At 43.3% G+C, this 24,933-nt stretch overlaps 1 protein-coding gene across 1 annotated transcript in view; it reads right to left on the reverse strand.

The window, feature by feature from the left end:
- The window catches only part of URB1 (URB1 ribosome biogenesis factor), a 783,310-nt gene that overhangs the window by 398,915 nt on the left and 359,462 nt on the right, over positions 1–24,933 (reverse strand). Inside the window, exon 20 of the mRNA XM_086933991.1 lies at positions 15,035–15,259. Within this exon, the coding sequence (XP_086790117.1) occupies positions 15,035–15,259 (225 nt within the window). The remainder of the gene's footprint in view (positions 1–15,034; positions 15,260–24,933) is intronic.

Genomic DNA, 24,933 nt, shown 5'->3' on the forward strand with positions numbered 1-24,933 from the left:
TGGAAAGTGAGAAAGAGGAAACAGCAGCCAAACTTACAAACAAACCACCAGATATTCCCCTCTTAAAAAAAGAGAAACAGCGAGCAGCCCCCACTCTAGCCGGTAAACTGAGTACAGGGAGCGCAAAGAAAGGGAGAAAGCCACGAACTAAGAAAAAGATCTTGGTAGAGAACATAAGTCTGGAAGAAATCTGGAAAATCAAAGAAAGTAGCTCGGAAGAGAAAGCGGAAACACATATGGCGGAGGGGGGCACAGATCTCCCCGCTGCAGCAGCAACAAGTATAAACGCCAACATGACGGAAGAGGTTGAGGACAAGGAAGATGAGGATTCAAGGTCTATAGAGTTCAATAATGATATAACAAAAACTCACACAGACGAACTCCTAGAAAAAATATGGATAGAAATGAAAGAGAAATTCTCTATCTCTGAATCAAAACAAAATAAAATACAAGAGGTGTGCGAAAAATTGGACAGCAAGTTGAACGCACTAGGTGATAGAGTCACTGCGGTAGAAAATGAAGTTTCCAGTTTAGACAAAAGGGTGGAGAAAAACAGAAAGGAGATAAACTCTCTGAGATTGGAAAATAAAACTATAAATGAAAAACTGGAATCCTTAGAAAATCAAGCAAGGAAAAATAACATAAGGATCCTAAATGTGCCAGAGAATCAAGAAGGCAAGGATGTAAAAGCATTTGTAGTAGCACTATTGATGGAACATTTCCCATGGGCGGACAAAGATTCTCGATGACGATATACAGAGGGTTCATAGGGATCCCTATGGAAAGAGCAAGGAAAGGAAAAACCCTAGAAAGATCCTAGTAAACTTCAAAACCTATACATTGAAGGATAGGATTTTGGGAGAGGCACTGAAAAAAGGGATGTATAACAAAGACAGTTGGAACTTTAAAATAAGATCAGATATGTCAAAAGCCTCTCAGACAAGACAATGGGAATTGGGTAATCTAATGTCCGAACTGCATCAATTAGGTGCCACGGTGCAAATGAAATTTCCACCCTCATTACGGATTATGTGGAGAAATAAAATGCGCAATATAAGAGAACCTGAGGAGGTGAAAAATTTGATAGAGTTAATCAAGGACCAAAAACGTGCAGAAGAACCTCCGAGCTAAATGTAGCTGTAACACATATAATCCTGTATAAACTTACAAAAAAAAGAAAAAAAAAATAATAAAACATATAATGCATACGCATATGTATATATATACAAGAGTAAAAGAGAAATAGATCTAAACTACATTTATGGACACTTATGGACAAAAAAAAAAAAAAAAAAAAAAGTATGAAAGAGCTATAACCTAGCCAACTAAAATCCATTCTTTTAACTGTACATAGATAAAAAATCACGGGGAGGGGATCGGGAAGCCAAAAGGGTTACGAAGATAACCGAAGGAGAAGAAGATGGAGGCTTCCCCGGGGAGGGTAACTTTAAAGCACGACTTATCAAGTACAAAATCACACGAAAAAGGGTGGGGAGCAAAATAGGGAAAAAAAACAAAAAAATTCCTCATCTGCGAATATGCGGAAAATCAGAACAACTAGGAGTGGAACATAACCTACAAAAAGAGAACAGAATAAATGGGGAGTGCGTGTAAAGATGTAAATATTCTATCCTGGAATGTTAATGGGTTGAGAACAAAAAGCAGAAGGAATAAAATTCTAGAGTATATCAGAACTGGGAAAAGCGAGATAATAATATTACAAGAAACCCACCTGTTAAAAGAAGAATGGGATCAAATAATTAAGAATCTATGGTGGGTAGACACGCTAATATGCACAACGCAACAATGTAATATAAATGGAATAGCAATAATCTTTAAAAAGTCGTTAAAAGCCACTATAACCAGTACAGAAGTAGACAATAAAGGACGTTGGGCCATAGCCAATGTTAGAATAGGAAATTCTCCCATTACTATCACAGGGTACTATGGTCCGAATCTGGATGATGCTGATCCGCTGCGAAAATTGTACTCACACCTTCTATTAGCTACCTCTCCCATAATATTGGGAGGTGACTTTAACTTAGTTATGGATCTAAAACTAGATAGATCACCACCGGGTAGATATACCAACTTAAAGAAAATGAGACAATGGATTGGGACTTATAAAAGAGACCTAAATCTGGTAGACATCTGGAAAAACAAAGGAGAGAAATCACAACCGTTCACTTTATATAACAAAAAACTGGGACACAAATCCAGAATTGATTTCTTTTTGGTTAGTAACGATCTATCAAAGAAAGTGAAAAGAGTATCTCATTTACCTGCCCACCTCTCAGATCACTCAGCAGTACAGCTAGAACTACAAATTACAGACAATATATCGGAAAGAAGATTCACGGTCGAAAGAGTTTTGCTGGAGGATGAAGAGATCATAAAGGAGCTGGAATCTGAAACAAACATTTTCTTTGAGTTAAACGCGCTAGGTACTACAGAACAAATAACCTGGGATACTTATAAAGCGGTCATAAGGGGTAAACTTCTGAGCTTAGGGGCTCATAAAAACAAACAAGCAAAACAAGAGATCTTAGATTTGGAATCAGAGATCAGACTCTTAGATATCAATATTTCAACAGAACAAGAGGAGGAAAAGAAACAAGATCTTCTAAACAAAAGACAGTCCCAAAAAGAAAAAATAGATCAAATTTTGGAAAAAAGGTTACAGAAAAAATGGGACTCTAGCAAACTGGCGAAACATGAGTTCGGTGAAGGCTGCGGAAAATGGCTAGCGTGGAAGATTAAATCGGATCTAGCTAAAAACAAAGTGGAAAGCATAATCCCGGAGAATCAAACACTTCCTTCCTCTGATGAAGACATTATCAAGTATGAATTTTGGAAATTTTTTAAAGATCTATACACAGAAGATATAAATCCCTCAGCTCAAATGATAGATTCTTATTTGAAAGATGCAGCACTTCTAAAACTTGAAGAGAACGAAAGAGAATCTCTGGATAAGGAAGTTCAAGAAGAAGAAGTGGCAGAAGCCATTAAAAGTTTGAAAAGGGGAAAAGCCGCGGGACCAGATGCATTACCGAATGAACTATACATAAAATTGAAAAACTCTATACTTCCGCACATAACGAGACTAATCAACTCAATCTTAACACAACGGAAAACCATACCAGACTCCTGGAATGATGCTATAATCACAATCATCTTGAAACCCGGCAAGAACCCCCTTAAATGCGAGTCATATCGCCCAATTTCGTTATTAAATACAGACTATAAAATATTTACTAAAATAATGGCAGCACGACTAGGGAGAGTACTATCAAAAGTATTACACCAAGATCAAAAAGGTTTCATAAAAGGAAGATATCTTCATGAAGTAACTCAAGAACTTTTAACCTCAATAGACATCGCAACAAATGAGAAATCTCCACTTACCATACTCACCGTTGATGCCGCAAAGGCTTTTGATAGGGTCAACTGGGCCTTTCTTGAGAATGTCTTGGTTAAGAACAACCTCGGACCTCACTTTATTAATATGGTAAACCAGATCTATAAGAATCCAAGATCAAAGGTCCTAATAAATGGGAGCCTAACAGAAAATATAAAGATAACTAGAGGAACGAGACAGGGATGTCCACTCTCGCCTTTACTGTTTAATTTATATATTGAACCGTTGGCGAACAAGCTAAGAAGCAACAATAATATCATTCCATTCAAATACGGTTCATGGGAGAAAAAAATCGCTCTTTACGCAGATGACCTAATGATTTTTACTGCAGATTATCCTAAAGCCAAGTCAAGCATTGAGAAAACTTTAAAGGCATTCGGGAAAATATCAGGATACCTGGTAAATCAAACTAAGACAGAACTCATGACATGGAACACGACTTTTCAAAGCAATTTCATAAAAAACGAAATAAGATATTTAGGAATTTTAGTAAATCGTGATTTAGCGAAGATTGCAAATAGAAACCTAAATAAAATTGCCGTAGAGGTAAGGAAATTGCTCGAGATATGGACCTCTCTACCGTTGAGCTTGATTGGAAGATCGAACATAATCAAGATGACCGTCCTGCCGAAGTTTACCTTCCTATTCAACACGATCCCCATGGAATTTGGAAAGACGGAATTAGTTTGAGCACAAAGAAACATAACAAGCTTCATATGGGCAGCAAAAGGATCAAGAATTGCATGGAAAAAGATCAGGAGGAGTAAGAAAGATGGTGGACTAGCCAGCCCAGACCTGGTGGAATATTGCAGAGCCTTCCAATTCAAAAATATCAAAGTATTATTAAAAAATCACAAACATTACCCTGACTATTTTAAAGCAATCACAAAATCAGAAGATCATGTGTTGTTTAAGTTTGGACACCCCAAATTCTTCAAAAAAATAAAGCTTAAGATATTAAGGGATGCAGCAAAGATGTGGACACAAATCAGAGGCATTCTAAAAATACCGTATTATAGCAAGTGGGCCCCAATCTGGGAATCTCCTGGAACCCCAGAATGCTTAAAGGATACTCTTGCTTTGGCACTGAAAAGTCAACATCAAAAATTGGGGACAATTACTAAATGGCTCAAACCTAAAAACATGGTTAGAATTGCAAAAACTGACAAATAATACTATATCCAGATTCAAATACTATCAAATGTCAAGCTGGTCTAAAACTTTGCCCAGTATAAGCGGTAACGAAAAATTGGAAGATGACATGATAAAATCAACGCGACAACCAAAAGAAGTGGCGAAGTGGTACTGGGCTCTGATTATGGCCAATAACATCAACGCTAACATGGAAACCCAAATATGGGGGAAAGACATTGCAACAACAGATCTGGATCTAATTTGGGAAAAATCAGTGGACAAATGCTGGTCCAACTTGAAATCCGCGGCGCTGAAGAGAAACCATTTATATACAATTCATAGGGCGTATTGGACACCAAAAAAACTCTCCAAATTTAAAAATGCTGGAATAAAGAAATGCCCCAAATGTGGAGAGGAAAAATCAGATGACATCCACATGTTTAAAAACTGCCCTCAATTGAAAGAATATTGGGATCAAGTCGGTAAGACCTTGTGCACCATCTTGTCCAAACAACTAACTGTGAGTATTACTCTTGTTCTTTTTGGGATATTAGATTCAGGTAATGAAGGGGGGCTTACCAAGGAGCAGGAGAACCTCCTCTTTGTGTTAATAGTTCTTGCTAGGAGAGAGATTTGTATTAAGTGGATAGGATCTACCTGTCCGACACATGCAGAATGGCTGAACTCGGCAATAAGAATCAGTAAACTGGATAAATTAAGCAATGTAAGCAAGAGATTTAAGTTCTGGGATAGATTTGAAACCTTCTTAAACCCCAAATAAGTACCACACTTATGTCCTATGATTAAAGCGATATATTTTCTGGTAGACAAGTTTGGTACTTGCGGAGTAGTCAAGTTGGCTAGCTCCCCTCGATCCGAACCAGAAGCATTGCTATGTAACGAGTAAAGGAAACTGCTCAAACTAACAAGAAGTCATAACTCCCCAGCCAAGCGAGACCAAGGGGCAGTGTCGGAAAAGATCAAAGAGGCAGACACCGGACACTCCGTAAGCATACAATAATCGCAAGATGAGGACAATAAAAAAAAAAAAAAAAAAAAAAAAGGACTACAAATCATTCCCTAGCAGATATTCAACAGTAATTGCAGAGGCCACAACCACCTTCTTCTGGCAGTGACCTATCCCCATTCCAAGGACAGCATAGCTATGGAATGAGCTCTGGTCACATTATCAGCACTGGTGACTGAATAGGTTTGTTCAGTCAGATACTATTCTGGAGATAGCAGTTTTTCGGTAACCATGGTGACATTTTCACCTATGTCTTTCAGTGCTTCTACTCTAATCCCATTATTCAAAGGCTGCTATTTGTATTTTTGCACGTTAGTAGGCCAAACAGCCAGGGAAGCTACATCCATTCCACCCTCAGAGACTAGAGTCATTCCTGTTTGCTCTCAGACCTGGTAATGTCACCCTTATGATCCCATCTGGAGACTCACCACTGCAGTAGGAATTGCAAGAGCACTAGGGGGTTTCTTTTATGGTACAGATAGGGTCTCCAGTTTTGTGCTCATTAGATTTGCAATTAAAGCACCAAGCCTTCTTGAGATCCCAGTGTTTACCCTGGTACCAACCCTTGGTATTTGTATTGTCTCGTGGAGCACCCTCCTAAATAGGTTTGTTTTGGCCTTTAGAAGACAATTTTCTATCCTTCAGTTGCCCACCCTCTTTCCCCTGGTGGGGATTAACAACCTTTTCTTTTGGTCACCTCCTCCATGAGACTTGTGGAAACCCTAGTCATGACCTAATGGTCGGCCTTCTTTCCCAATTCTTAGGGAGGGATTATATCAAAGCCCACCAAGAACTCATGTCATTTTTCAGAAATACAGTTACTTAACAGATGCTCATTTATAATATTATAAACCCCATCTTATTCTTGAACCTAGTTCACCTTTTAACAAGCCACCTAGTGCTTTGACTGAGAAGTCAACAAAGTCTACCCAGGTCTGTCTCAAGGTTTTGTGAGCCTCTCAGAACCTGATTCCGGAGTCCTCAGTGGTGAGTCCAAAGCCCTCAATCAATGTATTTTTCATGAGGTCCTTATACTCAGCATATGCCTCATTCAGTATCAGGAGTATCACTACATTTTCCCTGAAAACAGCTCCCAGAGTAGACAGCTCCAATACATCTGGCTGAGTCTACTCATCTTACAAGCCCTTTCAAAGGCTGTAAACCATTTGGTGATGTCATCACCTCCTACATATTTGGGGACAATCCCTCTGGGGATCTTAGGGTCAAAACTTAATTTCTCCTTATTTAAAATGTTGCTGCCACCAGAGATGGGTGATAGGCCCATCTCCGCTCTTTTTTTCTATGGCTATAATTTTAGCTTCTAGAGCTATTCTCCTAGCTAGTTTCTGAAGTCCAAAATCCTCCTCCTCTACTTCCTCATCTACTTCATCTTGGGTACTACCAGAGTTACTCCCAGTAAAGGTGTTGTCAGTAGGGGAATCTGAGGATTTTTTTATCCTCACTGACATGCCCCTCTTCTGTCATCATCATCAAGCTTTATTGCGGCTATTTCAGCCAGAAAAGCACAAAGTAATTTTTACAATACATTAAAACATAATCATAATCAATGTCAGCATTATCAATTGCAGTTTCACTTCATTGAAAAAACGCCAAAGCAAACCTGGCAGCAAAAAGGCCTCATGGTTCAACGATAATCTTAAGAAGTCCAAGAAACTCTGCCGCTCCCTTGAAAAGGCCTGGAAAAAAGACCCAAACACCAGCACCAGGGACGCCTTCAAAAACGCCACCCGCACTCACCACCAACTAATCCGAAAGGCCAAGAAAACAGCATTCAAGGATCGACTCGACAACAACGCCCACAACAGCAAGGAACTTTTCAACATCGTCAAGGAATTTTCCAATCCCTCGGCCAACTCCAACGACATCACCCCCTCTCAAGCCCTCTGCGACTCCCTAGCCTCATTCTTCCACAACAAGATTGCAGACATCCACAACAGCTTCGACAACCAACCCGGAAACCAACCCACCCTACCATCTGCTGAACACTCTCCCCCCTTGAACACCCTCAACGACTGGAACCCAATCTCCACTGAGGACACAATCCGCCTGATGAATTCCATCCACTCAGGATCCCCCACAGACCCATGTCCCCACCACATCTTCAACAAAGCAGACTCCGTCATAGCACCGCACCTCCGAGACGTCATCAACTGCTCCTTCAACTCCGCCACCTTCCCGGAAGACTGGAAACACGCTGAACTCACCGCCCTTCTGAAAAAACCCACAGCGGACCCCACCGAACTCAAAAATTACCGCCCCATCTCGCTCCTTCCATTCCCGGCCAAAGTCATCGAGAAAGCTGTCAACAACCAGCTCGCCGCCTTCCTCGAAGCCAACAAATCCCTCGACTCCTCACAATCTGGCTTCCGAGCAAAACACAGCACTGAGACCGCCCTCATCGCAGCAACAGACGACATTCGAACTCTACTGGACAATGGAGACACAGTCGCCCTCATCCTCCTCGACCTCTCTGCAGCATTCGACACAGTCTGCCACAGCACCCTTTTACAACGCCTCAATAACATCGGAATCCAAGGAAAAGCACTTGATTGGATCACCTCGTTCCTCACCGGAAGAACCCAGAGAGTCCGCCTCCCACCATTCAAGTCCGAGGCCACTGAAGTCATCTGTGGCGTACCACAAGGATCCTCACTCAGCCCCACCCTCTTCAACGTATACATGAGCCCCCTCGCGGCCATCGCCCGCCAACACAACCTCAACATCATCTCTTACGCGGATGACACTCAACTAATCCTTTCTCTCACCAATGACCCCAGCACCGCCAAAACTAACCTACACGAAGGAATGAAAGAAGTTGCCGAATGGATGAAACAAAGCCGTCTGAAACTGAACTCAGACAAAACTGAAGTCCTCATCTTAGGTACATCCCCCTCTGCATGGGACGACTCCTGGTGGCCGGAAGCCCTCGGAAAAGCACCCATCCCGACAGACCACGCACGGAACCTAGGCGTCATCCTGGATTCTTCACTCTCAATGAACAGACAAGTCAGCGCCGTATCCTCTTCCTGCTTCAACATTCTTCGCATGCTCAGAAAAACATTTCGCTGGATCCCCACCGAAACTAGGAAAACAGTCACCCATGCTCTGGTCACAAGCCGACTGGACTACGGAAACACCCTCTACGCAGGCACTACCGCTAAACTCCAGAAAAAACTCCAACGAATCCAAAACGCCTCAGCCAGGATCATATTAGACATCCCACGCAATGAACACATCTCTGGTCACCTTAAAGACCTCCACTGGCTGCCCGTCAATAAGAGGATCACTTTCCGACTGCTAACCCACGCACACAAATCACTCTACGACATCGGACCAGAATGCCTCAACTCACGACTGTCCTTCTACACCCCCTCCCGCCAACTACGTTCTTCCAGCCAAGCCCTCGCCACTGTACCTCGCATCAACAAGACCACCATGGGAGGCAGATCCTTCTCATACCTGGCTGCTAAAACATGGAACTCACTCCCCGCTTACCTTCGCCTTACCCAGAACCACCTAGCATTCAGAAAGCAACTTAAAACGTGGATATTTGACAAGTAATCCTCCTCCCCTTTCTAAGCGCCTTGAAACCCTCTGGGTATGTAGTGCGCTATATAAATTCTCTGACTTGACTTGACATTATCAATCCATGGTATGTACAAGGAATCGCAGTAGGAATAAAAAGGAATCAATCATGTAGTTAAAACTATATAAAAACATAATTTAAGATAGGTTAAAACGATTTAAAAGTCAACAGAGAATAATTTGAGAGAAAGAGAAACGTCCCACATTGATACAGTAAAATATATCTCCAGAAAAAGGAAGTTTGCAGGTAACTATACAGCTTCCTTTACCAAAAATGTAAGTTTAAGCCACATTGCAAAGAGACATTTTGAACACACCACAGCATGTATTAATACAGTATCAGATTTCAAAATCCTTAGAAGATCTCGATAATTTCTGATGCCCATGTTCTTACACAGTTGGATAATCCATTTTGCCCTAGACTATTTATACGCAGGGCAGAAGAACATTACATGGGTCAGTGTTTCCTCATCCACCATGCAGCGGGCATAGAGACTTTGTATATTCATCCCACTTATCAGTTACTGCATAGAGCGGGAGGGTTCCATATCTAAATTGTAGATACAGCTTCCTTGCTAACGGTGGCTGGATCTGGTCGAAAATCAATTCAAATTTTTCCACGGACGTAAAATTCAGGAACGCTTGTGTTAAGCTAGTCGTAGCTACTCCCTGTATTACTTTTGTGAGTTGATAGCCTCTCACAGTCTTAGTTAATTGACTTTTGGAGATAGCTGGACATGCTTCCTCAGGCGTGGTCCATAGGTCCTCCCTGCGCATGGCACGGAAGGAATCCTTAATAAAGGACAGCCAGTGTATGCGACCTACAGCCCCCAACAATGACAGTACCACTTTCAGTTCATCCCTGTAATGCCTCAGTTCCGGTGTGCTCCACAACCGCCGCCAATATAGCAGCGGCCTAGCCGAGGTAAGTTCTGCTATTGGTAGGATACCCAAATCCATTCGTAATGGGACCAGGGGGGTACTTGTTGGTAAAGCTAAGATATTTCTTATAAGCTTATTTTCTGTAATTTGGAGGCATGTAGGCGTACAGTGACCCCAGAGTTCTGCGCCATATGTGGCAGCTGCCCTCGCTTGGACTTTATAGATCTCAAGTAACGGGCTTATAATCTTTGTCGTACAGGACTTGTGAACTTTCATTAAACCAACCTCCTACAGCTTGTATTAATTTCAGATTTGCCGTAGCAATTTGGGTGCCCCATCCCATCTTGTCATTTAATGATAGACCAAGATAGTCAAATGTTTTAACTTGCTCTAGTGGTCTATCATCCATCAAAGGATGTGGGCAGTTAGTGGTAGTGGCATTAAAGACCATATATTTTGTTTTGTTAATACCAATTTTCGCTTGTTGCAGAACTGGGAAAACTCATTCAACAACCTCTGCATCCCCATTGATGACTTAGAGAGGAGCAGGGTGTCGTCTGCAAACATTAGAGCGGGGAATTTGGATGACGAAATTCTTGCGGCATCTAGATTTTTTGCGAGAAGCAGGTCATCTATTAAGTCATTTAAGAATAAAGAAAAGAGGGTCGGGCCAGTACACAGCCTTGTCTACACCCTTTCCAACTGGGAAGGGCGCTGTTAATGAACCGTTCTTCCCGTATCTTACCCTAGCATAGGTATTTTCATGAAGGCGTTTAAGTTGAAAGCAAAGGTATGGTGGAACCCCCATGTCCAGTAAGATGTTCCACAACTGGTCACGGTCCACCATATCGAATGCCGACTTCAAATCTACAAATGTAAGATACAAACTCCCCCCTTCCAAAACTACATGCTTCCAGTAAATTAACTGGAGCCTAAATAGTTGGTTAGCAGTTGAAATTTTCGATCTGAATCCTGCTTGTAGTGGAGTTAATATGTCTCGGTCTTCAATCCATTCCTGTAATCTGCCCAATAATATCCTTCCGTAAATTTTCTGTGTTACATCAATGAGACTGATTGGACTGTAATTCGCAGGCTCAATCGGCGACCCTTTTTTAAAAATGGAGATAATCTCTGCCCCACTTATGTCGGGGGTAATGGAAGGCCTTGAAGTATCTCATTAACCCTTTAATTGCTGCCGTCGGCCATTGGCCGACGGCAGCACTACCGCCCCAGTGCTGCCCGTGGCCCGCCCTCGCACGGAAACGCCCGCACCGCGGCGGAATAACCGCTGCGGTTAACGGGTTAAACAGCAGTAAAAGATATGGTACCCATACTGTCTATTCATTTTTAAACAAGTCCCCCGGGATCCTATCCAGCCCGGGAGCCTTGTTAGACTGTAATTTTGCTAAGGCTAATAGAACCTTGCCACTTGTAAATGGGGGTGTTTCCTGTATTCATTCCAAATTAAAATGACAATGGGATGAGTTTCTATCACAAGGGGGAGGGGACAAACCAGAGTACAGTTTTTTAAAATATAGAAACCATGATTGTAATCAATGTTAGGGTCAATATTGGTCCTTCCCTCGGTTTTCCCCGTATGAACCAGGTTCCAAAATAATCTGGCGTCCTTGAGTTCTAGGGCGGTCTTAATGGCCTGCCATCTATCATCCTCCCAATCCAATTTAGCATTTTTGGTTATTCTTCTAAAATCAGCCCTGGCATCCCTAATGCGAACCCTATCATTCCCCTTAAGTGCACAGACCCTCTTCTGTCTCATTTGGACTTTCATCCCTTGCCCTGGCCCTATCATGCTCAGAAAGCAAGTTCTGGAGGTGAGCTTCTGTAGGTTTAGGCCCCATTGCAAGGTTCCATTCATTACAAATGTTCTTAAGTTGGGCCAACTTACGTTTCCTAGAGGGATCCAGGTAGAGCATCTGGCTGGTGCCATCTGTCTCAGACATGGTGTTTAGATCAGTTAGAACCTTTTTAAAATTGAGGGAAAAAAATCTAACGTACTACTTTCTCCAGGCCTGTCTAGCTTTACTTTTCAAATTCTAATACCAATGGACTTACCTAGGCCCTAAAAGTTCAAGTTGAGGAAAATTGACAAATTCCAAAATAATGTTTTAACTAATGTCAATAGTGGATTTACTTCGGGAGTCATCTCATGACCAAGTGATATCAGGAAATGCAAAGTCTTGTATCACACCACTGAACCACCAATGTAGGAAGCTGGCTCTTTACATAGTGGACCAAAATAAGGTGCACTGTGTAAAGAGTCCAGGCAAACCCCAGTTGTTTTACAGAGGCACAAATGACAACCCAAACGCTCTCTTTTGTGGTAGTGTGATTGAGCAGTTAGACTTTTCAGAGGGTAGTGCGAAGCATTTTGCGTTGTATTAACCAATGGACAGAACTCTACACAATTCTGAACGACTAGAGGCATTAACAATTGTGCCCGTTATTGTCTTTGCTCTAAATACAGAGCCATTAATTAATCTAATTCAAAATCCAAACAAAGGTCCGAACAGCATAAGTATCATGCAAATGTTTGGATTATGCAGATGACTTCCTAATCATTAAACCTAATGTAAAACAGGCCCTATCAATAGTACAGGAATCTGCTGTGGACTTTAGACGTTTATCAGGGTACAAATTTAATATGGAGAAAACCAAGGTCATATCAGTAGGTACTCAGAACACTAAAGAGACCTATGAGGTCAAGAACATTTGTTATCTGGGGCTCTGGCTTTCGTCAAGATATGCAGGACTTTTTTCTTACAATTACAAACCACTTTATCAGGAAATTACGTAGCTCCTAGGAATCTGGGAGAGACTTCCCATTACCTTAGTAGGTCGGATGAACATTGTGAAGATGGTCATTCTTCCTAAACTACTATATCCGTTTAGGGAATTACCCATATAGCTTTCACTTATTTTAAAAAGATCAAGAAACTGATCATTTAATTTATTCAGCAGGTCGGCCCAGAATTCTTCATTGCTCTAAGGAGCTCTCATCCATTGTAGTGTCCAAAGCATGAGCCCTGCTGTCCAACTTCAAGAAATCTTTCTTGATTTCTTTTAAGCGCTGCTTCAAGTCCTCTCTAATGGTGCTTATGTCCAACTTAAGGTCAATAAAGAACTGCTGTATAATTTCCCTGGTCACTAATTTGCTGCTGCCGGGGTCCTGGGCCTCCATGGACATTTTTGTTACCACATTTTATCTCACCTGCCTATGTGCCACTCTTTTATTTTGGGGTTTTCTGCTCAAGCAGCTCTTTTATATTATTTACTTTGCTGGAGCTCATGTTTACCATTGTCCCTGAGAGCTTGTGGAAGCACTGCACTGAGTACTAATGCACAGACAGAAGACTCAATAGGTCCAGGCTCTGCACTAGTCTACCTCTCCAGCCTGAGTGTGCATCTGGAGAACTTACATCTCCATGTTCAGGAGTCTCAGAGTGACAATGGTCCTCATATTCATTGATTATTAGGTTTGCTGTGGCTGCCTTCCGCGATAGGCCGCTAGAGGTTTTGTTCCCTTTGTTGTAGCCCGTTAACTGAGTTGGGGGAGCCATTCTTAAGGGCCAATGCTTCTCAACCCTTTTAAACCACACACTCGCAACCCAGATGTTAGCCACAACTAGAGCCCCGACATCAGTTCCTGCTGTTCCCTCTCCTGCATTTTGGGCTGCACTCATTTAAGCCTCAGACAAGAAGAGGGTGTCCCCTTCCCCTAGCCCCCTCTTGGACGCAGGGCTATGAAGATCCTCTAGGCTCCTGTAGTACCAGTGTCATAAAAGCTCAACCCTAGCCACCCTCTCCTGCTCTCCTACTGAACTTTCCCGGATGGGCTGGGGGGTGCTGGTCAGCAGGGGGTGTGGAGGGCTGGATATAGTGTTGTAAGACCGTTCTAATTTAGCCCTCTGAAATCAATAGCACAGCCCTGGCTATCGTACTTGTATTGAGTGTTGCTTAACATTTTCTACGCTTCCACACCTTCCTTTATAGACCGGCTTCTTGACTTCTGTTGCAGCCTACTCTCATGTTCTGGGTCCTTCCTCTATCAGTCCCAAAACCCCAAGGATAATGCAGTGGGGGAGGCCCTGGATCTCTGCCTTCGCTGGGGGTCCTGCAGCCATCCTGGTCCCCAAACAAGTCCTATAGAGTGACATCAGGCCTGTTGCACCTGTTCATGCTTGATGGTGTGCGTCTCCACTGCTGCCCTTGGATCCTTTCTTCTTGCTTGGGTTGAGGAGTGATTAAGAACCCCTCCTCATTGGATATTCACACTTTTTGAACTGTGCTTGTAAGTCTTCTGGCCCTGGTGCCCGCCATATTGTCAGTCTACACTCACTGCTCTCTCCCATCTGTAGCAACTGCCAGATCTCACCACTACCTCAAGGAGCGGCTGACCAGTCAGGCAAGTATCCTCCCATAGCTGGCTCTTCCAGAACAAAGGTGGCTGCTCAGGTTACAATTCTCTATGATCCAACTGCACCCAGTTCTTCTCTCTCACCATTGCCCCAGTCCTCTACTCAACACATATATGGCAGAGCTGAAAGCTCCTTCTCATGGAGTATTTGCAATTTAAGAGCTGTATGCTCGGGATTGTGGTATATCCTCCCTCAGGTTATGGCGTCCGTCATCTTGTCTGGCACCTGGGCTCTCTGTGTCGCCGAATTCAATGCTTCGGAGCCTCCCTCTGCTGCAGCTGTGGGCATGGCATTTCACTTTTCAGCCGCAGCGCTCCCAAAAAAACGCCAGGCTTTTAATGCTCTTGGGCAGACAGAGAAGGTATGAAATAACTCCTAGTATCAGATGCCTTCGGCCCTGCACCTGAAAGCCTTCTCCTGTCCACTAAGTTGATTCTACCTGCACAAAACACAATCACACTTTTTCTAGTAACATTGAAAAAAACTAAAGAATTTCCTTTGTTAACAATAAGAAAATAAGCATTTTCATACCTTACTGAAATCATCCACTGTAGTTTTTAGATACAGCATAACTTGTTTAACTGCTAACAAAAGTTCAGAGAGTTTTAGCTTGGAAATTGCTTCTTTCAGCTGATCCTTGGTAGTTTCTTTCAAAAGCAGGACATCATGACTACTGTAGGCATTTTTCAACATAGATGAAAACGAACACTGATTTTCAAGGTTGATTGTAATGCATGGATCTTTTGCTTGTTCAAACTGTTAAATAAAGAAGAAGAGAATTAAGTATGCTTGCAAATGCAATAACAAAGGTATATGAGAACAACTTTTAAAGCTTCACATTGGCTCTAGGACGATTTTCACAGTTAAGAAACCTTCATCTCTCACATTATTTTCCATATAATCGTGTGTAGTAAAATGGATTAGTTGGTTTTATAAAGTAGAGGCCTTCAAAACTAAGCCATTCCACCAAAATGTTTTGGATGACTGACTGACCTCTTGGGAGTATCAAACTTCATAATCAAACCACAGTTATATTTGCAGTTTCAGTGACTGGTGCAAGCAGTAGAGGACCACAATTTCCTCTCTCGCTTTCTCTCTTTCCAGTGCATGCATCTAACGGAATCATACATAAAGACTAATAGTTTACTGACGCTCCAATGTATGCAGTAATTAACAGTTTGGCTTTGTTTCACCTTATATGCAAGGACATATGAAAAGAAAGTCCACAACACTGGCTCAGTAAATCCTCATGAAGAAGGTTGAAGAGATTGGGTCTACCCATTCTTGCCCCGTTTAACGCAAGGTGGCTATTACAAATGTTTTGTGAGTTTATATATATGGTCTGTAAGGAAAACGCTACTTACCAGTATGCATCTGTTTTTGGCATGTAGGGCTGCTGACATTCATATCTTAGCATAGATCGCCGCCTAGTGTTGGGTCCAGATGTTTGCACCTTGCTGCCTTGGAAGAGTCTTCGAAGTAACACAAGATAGGTCACTCCTCCCCTGGGCTACAATGCGCATGGGCATCTTCCCCATCTTCAGATTGTTTTTCGCCATTGTTGCAAAGATGGAGTATAGAAAAGTAAGAGATGACCATGTAAATGTATGTTAAGAAGGTAACCCTGCAGTTGTGACGGGCACCGGGGAGGAGGGTGGCCGATATGCATGTCAGCAGTCCTACATGCCAAGAACAGATGCATATTGGTAAGTAGCATTTTCCGTTCGAGGCATGTGGGCTGCTGAATTCATATCTTAGCACAGACTGTATAGAAGTTTCCCCTTTAGCGGTGGTTACCTGTACCAGCTGCAGTGGTTTGAAAAAGAGTTTTAAGGACAGCCTGGCCTACAGCAGCTTGTTGCTTAGCTTGCACGTCAACACAGTAGTGTTTAGTGAAAGTGTGTATGGTAGACCATGTAGCTGCCCTACATATGTCTTCTAAGGGAATATTTCCTAGGAAAGCCATGGATGCCCCCATTTTGCGCGTTGAGTGTGCTTTTGGGGGAACTGTTAAAGTGCGCTTTGCTTTTTGATAGCATATTTGAATGCATTTAATGATCCATCTGGCTATTCTTGTCTTGGAAATGGGATTACCCTTATGTTGTGGTGAAAAGGCAACAAATAATTGCTTTGTCTTTCTGAATGATTTTGTTCTGTCAACATAATATAGCAGAGCTATTTCAACGTCTAGTGTGTGTAGAGCTCTTTCAGCTACTGATTGTGGGGTTGGAAAGAAAACGGGCAATTCTATGGACTGATTGATGTGAAAAGTGGAGATAACTTTTGCCATAAATTTAGGGTTTGTACGGAGTACTACCTTATTGCGGTGTATTTGCATGGAAGTTTCCTGAATGGTTAGTGCCTGTAGCTCACTTACTCGCCTAAGGGAGGTAATGGTTAATAAAAAAGCCACCTTCCATGTTAAGAATTGTAGTTCACATGAATGAAGTGGTTCGAAGGGAGGTCCCATGAGTCTGGTAAGTACTATGTTTAGGTTCCCGACTGGAGAAGGTGGATGCTTTGGAGGGATGATTCTTTTAAGTCCTTCCATAAAAGCTTTGATAGATGGTATTCTAAATAGGGAGACATGTTGTCTGTTTTGAAGATATGCTGCTATAGCAGCAAGGTGTAGCCTTATTGATGAGTATGCTAGGTTACATCTTTGAAGATGTAGCAGGTAACAAATTAAGTTTTGGATGGAGGCATCCAATGGATTGATTTGATTATTATTACAATAGATTACAAATCCTTTCCATTTAGCTGCGTAGCATGCTCTGGTAGTGGGACGCCTTGCTTCCTTGATAATGTTCATGCAGTCGGAAGGCAAGTTAAGATATCCAAACTCTAAGACCTCAGGAGCCAGATCCTAGATTCATCTGATTGGGATCTGGGTGCCTGATTTCTCCATGGTTCTGTGTTAGCAATTGTGGCGATAGGCGAAGCCTTTGTGGGGGACTACAGAGAGTTCCAGGCGTGTCGTGTACCATGGCTGTCTTGCCCATGTGGGTGCAACTAGGATCATTGTGAGTGACTGTTGCCTTAGTTTGCGTGCCACTAATGGAATCAGTGGGGTTGGTGGAAAAGCGTACGCAAATCTGCCTGACCAGTTCATCCATATCGCATTGCCTTGTGACAACAGATGTTGGAAACTGGCGGCAAAGGACGGGCATTTTGAGTTTTCGTTTGTGGCAAACAGATCTATTTCTGGATGTCCCCACTTTTGGAAGAATGGTTGAAGAACTTGAGGGTGAATCTCCCATTTGTGTTATTGCTGACTGTGTCGGCTCAGTAGATCTGCTATTGGATTGTCTATTCCTGGAAGATGTTCTGCCAGGAGATAAATGTTTTGTGGAATCTTCCACTTCCATATGCGTTGTGCTAGGTGAGACAGCTGCAGAGAGTGTGTCCCTCTCTGTTTTTGGATGTAGTACATGGCTGTCATGTTGTCCATCCGGATTAACACAGCCTTGTTGTACAAGTATTTCTGAAAGGCTTTCATATCTAGAAATACTGCTAGTAACTCCAAGTGGCTTATATGTAGTGTCTTCTGCTTGACTGTCCAGAGACCTTGGACTGTGTATTAAAGGAGATGGGCTCCCCAACCTGTCAGTGATGCGTCCGCTGTTAATACTACTTGTGGAACTGGCTCTTGGAACAGTCGCCCCTTGGAAAGGTTTTGTGGGTTCCACCATTGCAGAGAGTTGTAAGTGTGACTGTCTACCAACACTAGGTCTTTTAATTGTCCTTGAGCCTGAATCCACTGCTGTGCTAGGCATTCTTGTATGGGACGCATGCGAAGGTGACAATGAGGGACGATGAATATGCAGGAGGGCATCATGCCTATAAGCTGCATGAACACTCGAGCTGGTAGAGAGTGTTGTATCTGAAATTTTTGAATGAGAGATTGTATGTTGGCTATCCTGGCTGGATTTGGATATGCCTTCCCCACTGAGGTATTTACTGTTGCTCCCAGCTATTGTTGTATGTGGGAGGGTTGCAGATGTGATTTTGGGTAATTTATGGAAAACCCTAGAGTGTGCATTAGCTGGATTGTCTGTGAGGTATGGCTGGCACACTGAGCGTATGAGTTGGCTTTTATGAGCCAATAGTCGAGGTAGGGGAACACATGGATGTGTTGCCTTCTGAGGTGTGGTGCTACTACTGCTAGGCATTTTGTAAAAACCCTTGGTGCTGTAGTTACCCCGAAGGGGAGAACTTTGAATTGGTAGTGGTGACCTTCGATTGTGAACATGAGGTATCTCCTGTGAGCTGGGTGTATAGGGATGTGAAAGTATGCATCCTTGAGGTATAATGTAGCGAGGAAGTCGCCTTGTTGGAGCAGTGGGAGCACTTGTTGTAAAGTGATCAAATGGAAATGCTCTGATAGTATGTATTGGTTCAGATGTCTTAGGTCCAATATTGGTCTGAGGGATCAGTCTTTTTAGGGGATGAGTAAGTATAGAGAATATACTCCTATCCCTTGATGTTGAAATGGGACTGGCTCTATGGCACCTTTTTGTAGCATGGAGAGCACCTCTTGTAACAGCGTGATGTGTTCTTTGGACATTGGACGGTGTTTGGGCGATATGTTGGGTGGAGTAGAAATGAGTTCCAGGCAGTTACAATACTGGATAATTTGTCTCACCCACCTGTCTGTAGTGATGGCGTTCCAGACTGGTAGGAATTGTGTTATTCGCCCTCCGACTGGTGTTAAATGGTCTGGAGGGAGTGTGAACAAGTCACTGTTTTGGTGGTGGTGGAGGCTCTGGTATTGTTACCACCACGTCCTCTGCCTTTATTATTGTTCCCTCTATAACCTCCTCTATTGGAGCCTCTATTAAAGGTGCTTTGTGTAGTACTTTTAAATGAGGAAGAGGCCTGGGATGTGTTGCCTCTGCCTGAGCCTCGAACAGAGGAGCGACGAAAGGAGCTTCGAGACTGAAGAAATTGAAGTGCACCCATGGACTTAGCGGTGTCGGTATCTTTTTTCATCTTTTCTAAGATGGTATCCACTGCAGGGCCAAACAAGAAATCCTAGTTAATGGGTTGATTGAGTATGGTAGACTGCACTTCATTCTTAAATCTATAAATGCGGAGCCAGGCATGCCGGCGTAGTAACACACTAGTGTTGACAGACCTAGCGGATGTATCCGCTACATCAAGGACGCATTTTATGCATGCACTGGTGATGAATTTCCCTTCCTGTATTTGTGCATTTGCTTTTGCCTTATAGGGTTCCGGTAGGTGTTGTAATAACCCTTCCAGTTCATCATAGTGTGCTCTGTCATAGATTGCTAGGAGAGCTTGTGTATTGGCAATTCTCCATGTTTTAGCCGCTTGAGAAGCTACTCTTTTGCCTGAGGCTTCTAAAATCGTTGACTCCTTGTCTGGAGGGGGGCATCACCTGTTTGCGAATTCGCTGTTTTCCTAGCGTTAGAAACCAGTAGAGAGTCTAGTGGTAGCTGAGCCTTTATATAAGAGGGGTCTGTAGTGGCTGGTTTATATTTCTTTTCAATTCTTGGATTGAGTACACGCGCTGTAGCTGGGTCTTTAAAGATGTCTGATGCATGCTTTAGTACTCCCTTTAACATAGGTAGTATACGTACAGTTTACTCTGATGTTCGGAAGGTGTTAAATAGGAAATCCTCCTCTATAGGGTCAGTGTGCATGTCTACACCATGATACTGAGCTGCTCTGTCTACTAGCTGGTTAAAAGCGACAGTGTCGTCAGTAGGAGATGGCTTTGTGGGGTAGCAGGAGATGGCTTTGTGGGGTATGTGGAGGGATCGGGTATGGGTTGTGTATAATATGGGTCATCAGGGTCGTTTTGATCGTCCCATGTGGTATCTTGGTTTCCTTGATCGTCAGGGTCCATAAAATCCTGTTGAAGATCTTCATACAGGTCTTCTCCCTCATCATAATGTGGAGGTGTAGGAGAATATGGAACATAAGGCATGTTAGGAGTGAAAGGAGGAGGTGTAAAAGGTCTTGAAGGGGATGTCATAAAGTCTTTTTTCTTAGGAGGAACAGGAGAAGGAGCGTCAGTGTCCAGTCTTCTCTTGTTTTTACTGTAAACTGCTATATGTCCTGTTTCAGGTTCTATATACAGTCTATTTTGGCCTGGGCTCACTGGATCAGGATGAAAAAGTTATTCTACTGTCCGTGGCTTTGGTGCCGAGATTTTTGGATCAGTCGCTTTCTTGTCCTTATGTTTCCGTGGCGCTGTATCCGGCTCGACGTCTTGTCGGCTTGACAGCTGTTTTCGGGTCGACGTTCTTGTTCGACTCAACGGTCTTTTTAGGCTATTTGTGCCTTTACGGTTCGACGACTTGTTTGGGATCGACCGTTTTTTTCGGGTCGACGCCCTTTTTCGGGTCGACACCCGAAAGTCGACGCCCTTTTTCGGGTCGACGCCCTTTTTCGGGTCGACGCCCTTTTTCGGGCCGACGCCCTTTTTCGGGCCGACGCCCTTTTTCGGGTCAACAGTCTTAGGCTCGACAACTGTTTTTGGGTCGATGGACTTTTTCGGGTCGACGACCTTTTTCGTGTCGACGCTCTTTTTCGGGTCGATGAGTCTTTTGGTGTCGGTGCCCGTTCTCGGCTCTGTGGCCTTTTTTGAATCAACAGTCTTTTTGGGAAGTGTTTTACTTGGTACCGGTGTACCGGAAGGCTTAGGTGTAGTCTTCGTAGCCGAGCCGGAAGGCGGGGCTTCTGAAGCTATGTTTCGGTCTCGGCTAAGGCTTTTGGGCGATGCTTTGACCGGAGCCTTGGATGGAGGTGGAGGCAGGGTAGGGGCGTTGGTACTCACGGTTTGCCCCGGTGTGATCTCGTCATCGGAGTCCGACTGGTCTTCTACGGTGACTATCTCTAAGGCGGAGTCCGCTGCCTCTGGAAGTTCATGTTCCTCCACGAAAATGTTTTTTTGGTTCTGGTGCCTGCCGCTGCATCTCTAGTCGGGCAGCTCTTCGGTTCCAGATAGTCTTCTTCGACCGGAACTGAGCACAAGCTGGGCAGTTTCCTTCGTTGTGCTCCGGAGATAGGCACCTGTTGCATACTGTATGCTTGTCGCTATGTGGAAACTTGGATCGACATTGTGAGTATCTTTTAAACGGGGTCCTTTCCATCGGCAGGAGGCCCATGTGGCGTCGAAAAGGCCCAACGGCCCGCGTTGACAACCTGATGTAGATGGTAATAGTTGTCGAGTCGAGGGATACCGAGCGGAAACAATACCGTCGAAAGTTGAAGGTTTTCGACCTTTGAATCTTGGAAAACTTCGGTCCCGAAGTTGGAGTTGTCGAAGTGCATCTGAACCCAATGGTGGAGAAAAACAATCTGAAGATGGAGAAGATGCCCATGCGCACTGTAGTCCAGGGGAGGAGTCACCTATCTTGTGATACATCAAAGACTCTTCTAAGACAACAAGGTGCAAACATCCGGACCCCAACCAGGCGGTGATCTATGCTAAGATATGAATTCAGCAGCACACATGCCTCAAACCTATATTTAGTTAACCCCTTTTTTGTCAACTCCCTATAAGCCATAAGAGCCTCCTCTAAGAATCTTAACTTAGAGGTCAAACTTTTCTCTAACTGTTACATAAGAACTAAGAGTGGCATGTCTGAGGTTGAAAATATTATATAAATACTTTAAACTTCATTAGAATAATTCCTGCCCATTTTAAGTGAGATTCCATTAGTGACTTGCATGGTTTCCCAGCGTCATTTCCTTTGTAAGCTGTCAGAACAGAGTTTAAACTAAAGATGCTTAAAGAAATCTGTCTAATAAAATTAGACTTTAGTCCTCAGGCCACAAACATAAATCCTCGAAGGAAAATGTTACTTACTCTATAAACATCATAAATCCTCTGGAAGGAAAATGTTACTTACTCTGTAAACATCTGTTCATGGCATGAAGTGCTATAAATTCACATTTTGTGCAGTGCATATTCCTATAATGCAGTGTTTGGCACGTGTGTGTGCAAGTTGCTTTTCTTCAAAGAAGTGTTTCGAATCACGAGGTTCTGTGACTCATCCCTTTGGTGATTGTGTTCCTGCACGGAGGGTGAGGATGCAATGTGAAGTGAAGCGATATAGAGAGAGATGTCCATGCATAAGCGGAAAAATAAGATAGTAAAAAGGATGCTGCAACAGCCAAAGCCGCCCGGGGAGGAGGAAGGGCACATGTAAATCTACAGACCTACATGCCATGAACAGATACTTACAGGGTAAGTAACATTTAGCGTTTGAGGCCTGTGTAGCAGTAGACCTACGTGCTGTGCATAGACTGTAAAGCAGTCCTCCTAAAAAGTGGTGGATAGTCTCTGGGTGTTGCAGAACATTGAAAGAATGTGCAGAGAACTGCTTGACCAACCTTAGATTGTGGGTGGGATAGGACATCTACACAGTAACGTTTTGTGAAAGTGTGTTGTGTAGACCCGGTAGCTGCTTTGCATATACCAGCTATTGAGATGTTCCCCAAGGAAGGCCACAGAAGCTTCTTTCTTCTGAGTAGAGCATACTATAGGAGAACTGGGTTGAGTCCTATTGGCTTTAGCATAGCATGGCTGGATGCATTTAACTAGCCAACTGGCAATTCCTGAATTGGATAGGGCCTTTCATTTGTGGGGTGCGGAGAAATCAACACAACGTTGTTGTGTCTTTCTAAATGGTCTGGTTCTATCAACTTAGTACATGAGGGCTCTTTTTACATCCAAAATATGGAGATCCCATTCCGCAACGGAATCAGGTTGTGGGGAAAAAACAGAAAGGTCAATAAACTAAGGGGGAAGCAAAACACCACCTTAGGGAGAAATTTGTGGATGGTGTAGAGGACAATCCTCTCCCTTGAAATAAAGGTTCTTCCAGGGTTAACACCTCAAGCTCACCGACATGCCCGTTTAAGGTGACAGCAACTAGAAATGCCATCTTCCATGAGAGGAACTGTAGGCAGGTATGGAGGGGCTCAAATGGAGGACCCATGAGTGGCATGAGTACAATATTGAGATTCCACTAGGTGCTGGTGAGACCTGGGAAGGAATGGCCCTTTTGAGACCCTCCATGAAAGCCTGAAGAGAGAGATGTGATGTCTATTCTAAAGGTAGGCAGCCACAACAGCTAGGTGTAATCTAATGGAGGTAAAGGCTAGCCCAGAAACCTGTAAGTGAAGTGAGTAACAGATAATGTACTGTACTGTGGCTTTTAAAGGGTCAATAGGTTTTTAATGGCAGTGGTAGACAAATCACTTCCACTTGGTTGCATAGCCTGCACAGGTGGTAGGTCTGGGCGATTCCTTGAGAATGCTCATGGAATCAGGAGGAAGATTAAGATATCCAAATTCTATGACTCAGGAGCCAGATTGCAAGATTGAGGGATCTGGGTGCTTGATTTCTCCATTGTTCTGCACGAGAAGGAATGGCTTTTTGGGGAGCCTCTCGTGCTAAACCAGTGAGCGTTAAAGCAGAGTTGTGAGCCAAGGCGGTCGGCCCATGTGGGTACCACCAGGATGAGCAATAAGGATGCCTGCCAAAGCCGCCGAACCACAGAAGAAGAGGGAGTGGAGTTTATCCATAGTACATTGTAGCTGGACTGGGAGTGTGGGAATCTAGAGGTGAAGGTTGGGCATTTGGTGTTTTCTGCTGTTGCGTACAGATCTATCTTGGAAACCAGCACCCAGAGCTCAGGAGCCCACGTTCAAACCCAACAGTGGAAAGAAAACAATCGAACAATGGAGTCGATGGCCATGCGCATTATCACGAGGGGGAGGAGTCACAGAACCTCATGACTCGAAAGCCTTCTTCAAAGAAAGCGACTTGCACATATCCGGGCCCAACACAGGAGTATGCACTTCTCAGCATGTGAATCTACGCATTACATGCCGTGAACAGATGTTTAAAGGGTAAGCAACATGTTCCACAATTTTGCGCACAGCCAGGCCCAACACAAAATGGCAGGAGTATGCACAGCATGTGTATCTACAGCCACACATGCCTTGTATAATATTTCTCACTTTTAAGTGGGCACTTAAAGCACTAGCTTATAATCTTACCCCAAAGCAGTTCTGTATCTAGGATAGCAGCAAAAGTAAAGGCTTCCCATAAAAGAATTCATAAAAGGATTTCCAAATTTCCCTCTCCTTGCCAGTGTTTCAAATTCCAGCCTCACAAAGGGACTATACATCCCAGTGTCATTCCCCACCACTATCAGGGATGCCAGGAATACTTTAAAATACATGGAAATCCTGAAATGATAACCTATACAGGTCTCTGAAGTAATCTGCGCAGAATTTGACCTCTACATTAGTGTGAGCAGCTAATTTGTACATTTTACAAAAATACTCATAGAAGGATTTTATATGGACTTTTCTGTACTGCTCACCAGTACCCAGGCAGGTGTGCACATTGTATATGGATCCACCGTGTCTATCAAGCACTA

The sequence above is a fragment of the Lissotriton vulgaris genome, chromosome 8 (assembly GCF_964263255.1).
Source record: "Lissotriton vulgaris chromosome 8, aLisVul1.2, whole genome shotgun sequence".
NCBI classification, from domain to species: Eukaryota; Metazoa; Chordata; class Amphibia; order Caudata; family Salamandridae; genus Lissotriton; species Lissotriton vulgaris.